The 11,148-nt window shown below is 49.0% G+C and overlaps 1 protein-coding gene across 3 annotated transcripts; it reads left to right on the top strand.

Moving 5' to 3' along the window:
• Nucleotides 1-4,296: 4,296 nt before the first annotated feature.
• Nucleotides 4,297-9,082, top strand: LOC115332986. 3 transcript variants are annotated; one of them, XM_029995489.4, is made up of 2 exons: nucleotides 4,297-4,565; nucleotides 6,590-9,082. In XM_029995489.4, exon 2 carries the CDS (start codon nucleotides 6,597-6,599, stop codon nucleotides 8,943-8,945), a length of 2,349 nt encoding a protein of 782 aa, XP_029851349.2. In that variant the 5' UTR covers nucleotides 4,297-4,565; nucleotides 6,590-6,596; the 3' UTR covers nucleotides 8,946-9,082. The 3 variants fall into 3 exon arrangements, with proteins under 3 accessions (XP_029851349.2, XP_029851350.2, XP_029851348.2); XM_029995490.4 differs by having other exon boundaries at nucleotides 4,327-4,560; XM_029995488.2 differs by having other exon boundaries at nucleotides 4,563-4,645.
• Nucleotides 9,083-11,148: the final 2,066 nt, after the last annotated feature.

Consider the following 11,148-nt stretch of genomic DNA (forward strand, 5'->3'; position numbering starts at 1 on the left):
GAGAGACGGCGTTCTAGATTGCGCTACTCTGCTCCGAAGGAGCTATATATAGGGGTGTCGCGAACCGGCCGAGGTTCGAGTTCGACCAGGTTCGACTTTTTCGAACCTTTAGTGGAAAATTCGACGAACCTTGTATTGAGGTTCGACTCGTGTGCGCATGCGCGACAGGCTGGCCAATTGGCTTTGGATTGAATGGTGACGGTTAAGGGGAGAATTAAGGGCAGCGCTGATTGGTTATTTCAGTTAATGCAGTACAAGAAGATTAAGTTATTAACCTCTTCAGTGATTAGAATTGGTTTCTTTTATTTTCAACTGTTCATAAAATAAAATAACCCTTTGCATAAAAAAAAAATTCTCCAAACCTAGACATGCTTGTATCAAGGTCTGGCCACAGTGTCCACAAAGTCGAACCGGTCGAATCTGGGGAAAAGTTCGAAGGTTCGTCGAACCAGTTCGACCCAGTCGAACCTCGAAAGGTCGACCTAAAAATCTGGTTCGACAAAAGTTCGCGACACCCCTAGCTATATAGTGCTCTACCTACGTCAGGCACGGGCCAGTGGCGCCATCTCGCAGGCCCATCTCGCAGTAGCTATGTAAAGCAACTTTTATGTTTCAACTCGTCGCTAAAGGTTGGCGTTGTTATCGTATTTAGCTTAAAGTCCCTTTTAGCGCTTTTAGCTCGGTCTCGGTGGACGCCAGCGAGCATCCCAAATGAGGGTTTTAGGCAACGAGGTAGGTTTTAGGGGTTTTAGCACTGATCTCAATGACAATTGCTGGATCGCGCTTGCCGCTCCCGCAAGTGAAGCCACCGGGCGTCACTCGCTTGGGATACGATTTGCCGTTTTTGCTAGCCTTTGCTGCGGTTTTCCAGCGTGCTGACGACACGTTTTCTACTCGTTCGTCGTCATTCGCCGAAGAAGTTTTTTGAAGACTCTGTGTATTGTTGAGACCTTCCGTTGTGAACACGTGGAAAATTCTACGAAAGTGCAGTGTCGCAGGAAAAAGGCACAACGCGTCGAAAGGAAGGGCTGGCGGCGTGTTCAAAGCATCCTTGGCACGCCGAAGTGCCGTGTCTCTGTGCCTTCGCGCGCTTGGATACCGACCAAGAACCGACGCCGTGTGAATGTGTTTAGCGAGTGCCATGTGCGTGAAGCCGTATCAAAAGGTACAACTCGTCGAAAACGTGTCGCCGGTGTCGCGGCGTGATCAAAGCTTCCTTGGCACGCCGAGTGATGCATCTTTGTGCCTTCGCACGCTTGGATACCGGTCAAGAATTGACGCCGCGCCAAAGTTCTGAACGTGTGTCGCGCGTAGATGCCTTTAGATCATTTATATATATCGGCCACGGAGTTCTGGATCGTCCAGCTGTTCCGGTGAGTTGCTATCAATAAAAGGGGGAGATCTGTACGTATTCTTATGTACTATATTAACCATGGCTATGTCCCAAATCTACTCTAATAGATTCCGTGGGAGCACGAATAGGGCAACGTTGTACGTGGAGCGAGGGGGGTTTTCGAAAGCAAAAGTACAAGACGGCGAGAATGAAAATCTTTGAAGCGCGGCCGATATGGTCGTGTGCAATCTGTTGACCAATTACAATTAGGCGAGCCGCGCTCAAACGTCAAATGCAATTAAGTAGGTTGATAATAAGCCAGCACTGATCAGTGATGAGGAGCTGTTGTGCACGGTATTGTGTAAATCGTCTAAGGACGAAAAAAAGACGTACCTTCTCCCCATCTTCCGTCGCTAGTGGACGCTGGATTAAGCTCGTTCCTAAACCGCGAGGGGAAAAGACGCTGATCCAGAGGCACGAACAGCTTCACGCACATTGCACTCGCTGAACACATACACACGGCGTCGGTTCTTGGTCGGTATCCAAGCGTGCGAAGGCACAGAGACACGGCACTTCGGCGTGCCAAGGAATCTTTGAACACGCCGCCAGCCCTTCCTTTCGACGCGTTGTGCCTTTTTCCTGCGACACTGCACTTTCGTAAAATTTTCCACGTGTTCACAACGGCAAGTCTCAACATACACAGCGTCTTCAAAAAACTTCTTCGGCGAATGACGACGAACGAGTAGAAAACGTGTCGTCAGCACGCTGGAAAACCGCAGCAAAGGCTAGCAAAAACGGCAAATCGTATCCCAAGCGAGTGAAGCCCGGTGGCTTCACTTGCGCTGCAGCGAACAAGCGGGGAAGCGCGATCCAGCACTTGTCATAGAGATCAGTGGGTTTTAGTAACGTTGGCCCTGGCTATTCAGACTGGCCTACGTTTTGGGGTTTTGGTGGTAGCTTGCTCCACCTAGCATAAAAATATTTGAACCTCTTCAGTGTTGCCCAGTTGCTTCACAAATTTTCACTTTGGCCGTTTTCTTTTTGCAGGCTCTTGTAGGGAGGCTGTAGTGAGGGTGGGCGCAACTCAAAACCTGGGCTGTGTTCCAAAATTTACTCGATCCGACTCCGGAGTAAAAGTTTCGTACCGTGGCGTTCCAAAACTTACTCGAGCTTACTCGATGACGTCAGAACTCGCGTTCCAGAAGCGGGTTGTTTACTCCGGAGTAATTACTCGCGCTACCCTCCTCAATCGGAGGGTAAAGTCGGATCAAATCGAGTAAATACGTCACGTGATCTGTTCGTCGTCTGCTTTCTGCGCCGACAGCCGTCAAAGCTCGCTTTCTCCGTTGGTTTTGGTGGCGGACGTTCGAAATGACAAAGAATTAGGTGCAGCATGTGTGGTTATTGCGATTTGCTGTTGTCAACGCAGGAATTGACTGCATTACATCCAGACCGTCCACCTTCCCCGGGAACGTGTACTTGTATTATCTGAGTGCGAGCGTAAACAGGAACTTCTCCGCATCCTCGTCCTCGGCGTTGGGGGAATGCCGTAATCTCACGTTCAAGGCCGAAAATGTTTGAGCTCGGTATATGATAATGTAGTATTTTTGTTTTCTCCAGAGTGTGTGTAATGAGAGGATAACGTTTGTAAAGCAGTGAAGGCTTCGAAAATTTCACTGTAATCACATTCGCGTCAAAGCGAACGTGAGTTTCATATCATTCTGGAGAAAGCACCCTCGCGCTGTACCGCTACACCGTGTGGAGTAATTCCTGCAAAACATAATCGGTGCAAATTACAATGCGTGGGATATATGCGTTTAGGGCACCGTGACAAGAATTGCAGCGATCGCGCTGATTAATAAAAACACATTTTTTTATGTCTAGCTGTAAGGAGTAAGTAATTTTGATCTCAATATACAGCTCAAAACGAAGGTGAGTAAAAGGAGCTGGTGGATCCACCTCAAAAAACACCGCGTCGTCATTAACATTGCCGTTCTTCGGGTGCTTTCTCCATGATCAAAAGGATCGTCTGCTATTTTCTGCCATCGCTGCTGTGTTTTCTTTTTGCCGTCGCCCAAGACGAAGCCAATCCGCGTAGTATCCAGGTGATTATCCTGGCCGTTCCAAAATCGAGTCGCGGATCGTTTACTCGCGATGTCACGTGGTATTACCCGCTGACGTAGGAGGCAGGTTACTCGGGTAAGAATTGGAACATAGCCCGGGAGAGCGTTTGCAATTTAGTGGCGGCGCCTGAGGGAGAGGATTCGAGAAAGGATATGCGCCAGTGTTGCCTGCACGAGAGCAGGCGCCCGCTCTGTTGCAACTCTGTTGCTCCATGTGCCTTTCCTCCTCTCGCCTTCCATTGCAAGCAACGAGCGCCTTGGCGCAGCCTCTCTCGCTTCCTTCTCGCTCCGAGAATTGCAAACGTCGAGCGGAGAAAGCAAACGTCGAGCGGAGAAAGCAAAGTTGCCAGACAAGCAGCAACGTCCAAGATGGCGGAATTTCCATTTTTCGCGTTAAAAAAATACTTAACCTATCGCAACAAAACTGGTGGCTATGAAAAAGTAATCATTTATACCTTGCGTAAATTATTCAAGCACCTTAATGGGCTTTTATGACCCGAGTTAGGAAATAAAACGACCTTTTGCCCCATAGACTCCCAGCAAAATTTAGCAATTAAATGGCGTCCATGTCCCGTGATCGCCGATCTAGCAGTTGCACCCACCCTCACTTGAGCCTCCCTAGGCTCTTGCCAACTCGCACAAATTTTATTTTATTACCTTTAAAATATTTAAAATATACCTTTTAATCGTTTTGCAATTCCAACTTCAAGTTATTAAAACAATAATTATTTACTTTTGTTTCCCTAGTCGCGCAGCAAGGGCTTGGCAAGGGCGGGAAACTCGGTCGCTGGCTCGTTGGACGAACGGGATTTGCCACCTTTTGAAATTGTTGAAAACATTGAAAACCCTGTCACCCTGTTGAAAATGATGGCGTGCGTTTGGGTCCGTTGGCGTCCATCGTGTCAGTTGTAAGATTGTAGGCGGTTATAAACGTCAGATTGTCAGTTGTGACGTGACCGCGCCGTTTGTGTTCAACTGGACAGTTTGGTGCACTTGTGGCCCATGTTGGCTTTGCCAATTTTGCTCTGAGCTTTGGTACGTTTCTCAAGTGGTCCCCGTGGTCCCCTCCTGCCTCCTTCACAGTCTCACGATTGCCTCGACAGGGTACGGTAAGTGGAGGAATACAAGCGTGTTCTCGCTGGTTCATGCACCGTTTCATCGGGGGCACGTCAGGCACTGACAGTTGGGAGTGAGTGCTCGTCTGTCGTACATGTCTTCTCATTCTGATCTCTATATTTCTGATCTCTATACAGCTGTAAACAGAATTTCCAGCTGGTGCTGTATAAATTAGCCGAAAATGCGGCTGTAAATCTTCATTTCCAACTGGAAGCTGCAGCTTTTTTTCATGTGGGCGTTTTGCCAGGCCGCGGCGCGGTTCCCGCCACTGTGGTTCCCGCCACGCTCTTTCGCTCCGTGCGTTCGCTCGTTACGTCATTTCCCTCGCTCTTGCAGGGGACGCGACAGTGTTCAAAGCACGACCAACTGTTCAAAGTCAGTAGATAAGCTTCCTAGAACGCCTGCCCCTCCCTTTTTCTCCCTGTTTGCTTTGTTATAGCCTCTGCAGTACCATTCGTCCTTTAGATGGGGGCCTCTCTTGCTCTCGCAGCTGCGTTTCAGTTACACCATATTTGAATTTTTTGCGTTGTGTTGAATTTCCTTCCCTTTTGCACGTTGAAGATCCCCATTTTGGCTGCCTCCGATTTTGTTTTGCTCCCTTTGCATATTGTCTTGCCCTGGCTCGCCTCCTCTTCAGTACCTGGTTCTTGGGTGTGCAGCCTTCTTGTAGTGGGGGCTCTCCCACTGGGTTCACGATAGAGTTCCGTGCTGTCCCTCCTCTGCCCTCCAAGGCATGGGCAATTCCTGCCCTGTTTGTCCCAGGGGACTGCCTGGTCTGATCTCGGACATGTCTCTGAGGCTTGCCATCATGGCCTGCTGTGTGCACACTTCAGATGCCCTTTTTTTCTTGTTCTTGCTTCCTTCGGCGTGGTGCCTTGTTGGAGGTGCTGTCCCTTCCCACCAGTGGCTCCTTGGTTGTTGCATCTGCCGGGTCTCGTTGCCCTCTGGCTAACCAGTGCAGGCAGAGAAAGGGATAGATTACCAAGTACTCTTAAAACCCTTATTTTTTTGGATTTGAGCTGTGTACGAGAGTGACATATATGCATCGTGCTCCCCAAAATAAAATTCTACAAGTTATTTGAAACTTTTTAGTTAGTTAGCTAACGAATTAACCCATTTTGCCTTTCTTCTAATAATTGGGGTTGTGTGGATATTTATACAGCGTGTAGTTGGTCAGCCATTTTAAAGTTGTGACGAGTCACTCGCTGTAGATGAGCAATTTAGCCATTGCAGTACAACCGCTAGGCTGGGGTCCTTAACGTGCACCATGCAGTAGTGATACACAACCGCACGCCTCTACGATGCTCATCCGGATTGAAAAGGGCAGGGAGATTAAACCCAGGATCCACGCCTCTCTTCTAGTGGCCGCCATGGCCACCAGTCTAGCTCCAGGGCTAAAAAAAATGCCAATGCAAGTTTTTTTTAATTTCTTTCTTTTTTATTGTGGACCCACTATAAGTAAAACACCCTGCATACTCAGCAGCAGCAGAAATTGTCCATATGATCATCTAAATGACATCAACAAATACACTCAGTAGTTGCTGTTTCAAATACTTCCAATAAATAAAAAAAAAATTGGGGTGTGTGTATGTTTATACAGCCTAGAACTTAGTCTGCCTCAACGGGCGACTTGTCTCTCAGCTGTAGATGAGAAATTTAGCCAGTGCAGTACAACCGCTAGCCTGGGGTCACCACACAGTAGTGATACACAGCCCACGCCACTACGGTGCTCATCCAGATTGAAACGGGCAGGGGTGGGGATTAAAATCAGGATCCCTGGGTTCTGCAGCGCGAGCTTTCGCACAACATGCTCCGAGCTGGTGTGCGCTAGCCCACTCGGCCATCGATCCGCCTTACTCTTCCAATCATTGTTCTCACCGACCGTGCAAGGTACAAATTACGGAGGACATACCGTTGGCACCAAATTGCCATTACACTCGGCTTTAACTAGATTTGGGGCATGGCGGCTCAATTTCCTGCCTTTGAACAGTCCCAACTTTTTTCTTCTATTTTCTAGCACCTCGATGGACAAGAAGTGTCAAAAGCTAAAGAACTACTCTGCCCGCATCAGCCGTCTGTTCCCGAGAGACAAGACGGCCCGGCAGATTTTTGCCAGTCTCCGCAGCACCAAAAGTGCCTTGAGCGCGCGCAACGTTGACTACGACCAACCCTGCACAGGGAGCGACGTGCAGTGCTGCCACATTCTGGATGACCTCAGCTTCTGGAACGAATTGCTGTGGCTCTGTCACCTGGAGATGAGGGAAGAAGCACCGGGGGAGCTCGGCACAGACTGCCTGGTCGGCTTCACTCCTATCATTGCTTCGGAAGCCATGTGCTGCCACGCACACATTATCCTGCACTGGCTTCTCACAGAGCACCATTGCATCAAAACGCTCAAGGTCAAAGGTGTTGTCGCGCACAGAAACCCCAGACTCTTCCTCGACGCCCTCCGCCTAAACAACGGCCTGAGACGCCTGGAGCTGCACGAGTGCGACTTGGAGGACGAGTGCAAGACGCGAATCCAGGATGCTTCTCAGTACCTGGTGGTGGCCATCGGCACTCTTACGGGTCTAGAGGAGCTCGTACTGCACGACGTCTTTCTGTCCCAGGATGCTCTCGCGCTTCTCGGAACCGCCTTTGAGAACATGCCGTGTCTGAGGTTCTTCTCTGCCAGCCTCGGCTATATGTCCGCTCCCAAGACGGACGTCCTCATACGGAGCTTGAAGCGGAGCAAGACAATCAAGGCCTTACACTGTAACGACTGGTGTCTGCACCACGGAAAGGACACAACGTTTGCTGAATACTTGGCGGAGCATGTCGTCCTTCAGGAGCTTGTCATCAACATTACCAAGGGCTTCCGGTCGAGGACAGAAGAAGTCAAGTCAGTGTTGGAAGTCTTGGCAACAAACCGTGTTCTGAGGAAGCTACACCTCGTCGGCCACTTGTTCGAGCCATCTCAGGGTCCGCTACTTTCCAAGGTGATGGCAACCAATAACACGCTGCAGAGTTTCCGCACTTATGGAAACAAGTGCACGTTTGAGGATGACTCCTTAGCCGAGATTGTCGGGAACAATACCGGACTTCTCGAGTTAGAAATGGAAAATATTGCAGTGGTGGGTGTAGAGAAGCTTGCAGAGGCCATTCGTACCAATACGACAATGAAGAAGTTGAGCCTTTGCTGCTCCGAACTGTCACTCGAGGACATAACGAAGCTGTGTGAAGCATTGGCTAAAAATAGCTGGCTCCAGACGGTCACGGGAGAAGAGGTCAACGAGAGTCTGGTAGCAGACGTGTACAAGGTTCTACGGGAGACTGGCACAGACCAGAGAATGAAGTTTAGAAGCGTCATCAAAAGTCCCTTTGCATTGCAGGAAGCTCTAGAGCACTGCCATGAGCTCACAGAGGTCGATTACCATCCAGCACCTCGAAGCGTTACTGGCACGTTGAATTCAGTGTTTGGCTGCTACTTCATTGATGAACTAGATTCTGAAGATGAGGTTTGCATTCACAGATATCCGCCAGTTCCGAAGACTGGTGGCTCACCTGCTCCCGAATTCTCTGCGTTTAGTTGCCTGACTTCGTGCAGTCAGTTAATGAAACTTGAAATCACGCTAGCTGAAGAGATGAGCACGAGCTGCGCAGAACTGCTGGCACAGTTCTTGTCGTCAACGAAGAAGCTCAGGCACGCCGACCTCAACTTTCCGACAACCATTTCGGCTACACAGATTCTCCTGGACGCGATGTCCCGTAACAATAGCGTTTCGACGCTGATTTTGTCGAACTGGCACTTCCTCAGCTACCACGCGGAGGACTTTGCTGAAACGCTGGGAAGGAACGAGACGCTGAATTACCTCGAGCTCCACCTTGTAAAAGCGGGCCTAATACTGAATGAGCTGTCCGCCACGGTGGAGGGTAACAAGTTCTTGGTCAGCATCAAGGTCGACGACGACTGCCACGTGGATGACGAAGTGTGGATGTTCAAGGTCATGGACGTCCTGCGACGGAACTTCTCCTTGTTGCAGCGTGCAGTTCACTTTGTCATGGGCAGGTGCGACAAGCGGTGCTGGGAGGCGTTTGAAGAAGTCTTTCGGAGCAGGGCATTGTCCGAGAAGGTCCAACAACTGTCCGGCGGATCCGAATCGGATACCGAGGAGAGGATCCGAAAAGCCAGGAGGCATCTGGACGCCAACTTTATGGTCGTGGCTGGCGTAGTCAGCGAGGCTGTGGTTTGCGACGGTGGACGTCTGGGGCAGATGCGGTTGGATCAGATCGGACTGGACAACTGGCTGCGGGTGCGGTCCTATCTGAAGTTGACTGACATTAAGGACATGCCGACAACACTGCGTGCTTGTGAACTAACCAAAGGGTTCTGAGGGGGGAGTCTGGTCAAATGCGAGATTTCTCTGCGACGACCCATCTGTGATAACCATGTGGTAACCTGAACAAAGGATTCTTTTCTTGTCTTTGTTTTCTTTTGTGCCATTTTATTAAACAAAATTTTGTCTTTGTACGTTGAAGAAATTGTAGAGCCGAGCAGTAAACTGGCCATGATAACATTAAGTGAACAGTTTGGGCCCCGTACCTCCAGTGTATTTTGATGCATGTTCAGAGCCCATTTAGTCAGGAACTATTGGGCATAGAACCGCTATATTGATATGCCTCTATTCAGAATTATGGGCTATATTAGCTTTACTAGAATTATAACAGAGTTCCTCTGTTTTTATTGTTTTTTTATCGAGCGTTTATTTTTTAGCTGTTTTTATGTCATCAATTCTTTGTGAAATATACTCTTGTAAAATTTTTGCAATTATAGATTGCGAAACGCCAAATGAGAACATCCCAAATGAAACCATCGGTAGAGGTCGGAGTCAGTGGGAACGCCCCCAAGGGTGACCAAAACGGCTGTTGGCGCCAAATGAGCTGTTCTTTCCGTCCAAAAGCATCTTTTGGTTAGTGATGGGACGAATCACCAGAGATTCGGATTCGGACTGATTCGGAAATTTCCGAACTTCCCGCGACGAATATTCGGCAGATTCGGAGATTCGTCCCATTCGTCGCTGGTTGAAGACGGCAGCGTGAATCTTGTCGTAAAGCTCGTGAACGCGGTCCGTGTTTCTTTTTAGGTACTGTTATTGCATATAACCAGATTTCGTCTCGTTTATTTCAACGTAATGGTATGTACTGAACTGTCATTCTAAACCCTGGCACCCGCCCAGATCCAGCTGAGCTGATCGGTGCGGCAAGGCAAGGAAATGATCTGTCTCCTTCTCTAGACCTGCGTATGTCTGTACCACGAGTGGGTCGTGGTCTGTACCTGGCGCGAGAGCGAGATGAGTGTTGCTCGTCGCAACTTCGTCCGCGTACCGGCACCGGTGCCAGAGAAAAACGTCACTACTTCGTACTGTCGCTTCTCCGTCCTCGACAGCAAGTTTTGTGTGCGTGAACTTTATTTGGTGAAAAAGAAACACAACACAGGGGTGTCCAACGCGGAAACAAACACTACGAAATCGGATATTATTAACCAGAAAGGTACAAATGCAGTGCAGGGTTTTTAGGCTGTTTCCCGCGTTCCGATAACAATACCTCAGTGCACACACGTTGGCGATAATCGATCCGAATATACTCACTTGTGTGGTGTGTGCCAGTATAACCGTAACTATGGACGTGAAATGTGTCTGTACCGAACAGCACGTACGGCATCGATCTCTTGCGGCGATGAAAACGTGCACTTGTATTTCCACGTGCACCAAGCATGCCTATTTTGGTCGCAATCCGAAACCGAAACCAAGTTTCCCGCGATACCAGCGGTACCGTTCGACAAACATCCAAAATAATATAAACAAAGCGGGAGATTTTATTTATTACTGTGATATCATATTACAATATTATTTTGTGCACTTTGTAGAATTTAGTGAATTTAATATTACAAAAATTGAAAGACTCATCAACGTGATCTGGCCACCATGGCAACGCTCCGAATCTTTCCGAACTTTTCCGAATCTTTTGAGATTCGGCTACTCTTCCGAATCTTTCCGAATCTCCAGATTCGGCTCCGAATCTCGATTCGGATAAAGATTCGTCCCATCACTACTTTTGGTCATTGTGGGGGATGTGTCCTCCCAAACTGGAAGTGTCTCTAGACTTCACCTCTCTTGGCGTCATGTTGCCTCACTGATCTCAATGACAATTGCTGGATCGCGCTTCCCCGCTTGTTCGCTGCAGCGCAAGTGAAGCCACCGGGCTTCACTCGCTTGGGATACGATTTGCCGTTTTTGCTAGCCTTTGCTGCGGTTTTCCAGCGTGCTGACGACACGTTTTCTACTCGTTCGTCGTCATTCGCCGAAGAAGTTTTTTTGAAGACTCTGTGTATTGTTGAGACTTTCCGTTGTGAACACGTGGAAAATTTTACGAAAGTGCAGTGTCGCAGGAAAAAGGCACAACGCGTCGAAAGGAAGGGCTGGCGGCGTGTTCAAAGCATCCTTGGCACGCCGAAGTGCCGTGTCTCTGTGCCTTCGCGCGCTTGGATACCGACCAAGAACCGACGCCGTGTGTATGTGTTCAGCGAGTGCAATGTGC

Source organism: Ixodes scapularis, unplaced genomic scaffold (assembly GCF_016920785.2).
Source record: "Ixodes scapularis isolate PalLabHiFi unplaced genomic scaffold, ASM1692078v2 PGA_scaffold8__174_contigs__length_109621045, whole genome shotgun sequence".
NCBI lineage: Eukaryota > Metazoa > Arthropoda > Arachnida > Ixodida > Ixodidae > Ixodes > Ixodes scapularis.

Coding starts and splice junctions, on each gene's coding strand:
- LOC115332986 (XM_029995488.2), top strand. CDS start 4,602: ATGCACCGTTTCATCGGGGGCACGTCAGGCACTGACAGTTGGGA. Junction 4,646..6,589: donor TCAGGCACTGACAGTTGGGA/GTGAGTGCTCGT, acceptor TCTATTTTCTAG/CACCTCGATGGACAAGAAGT.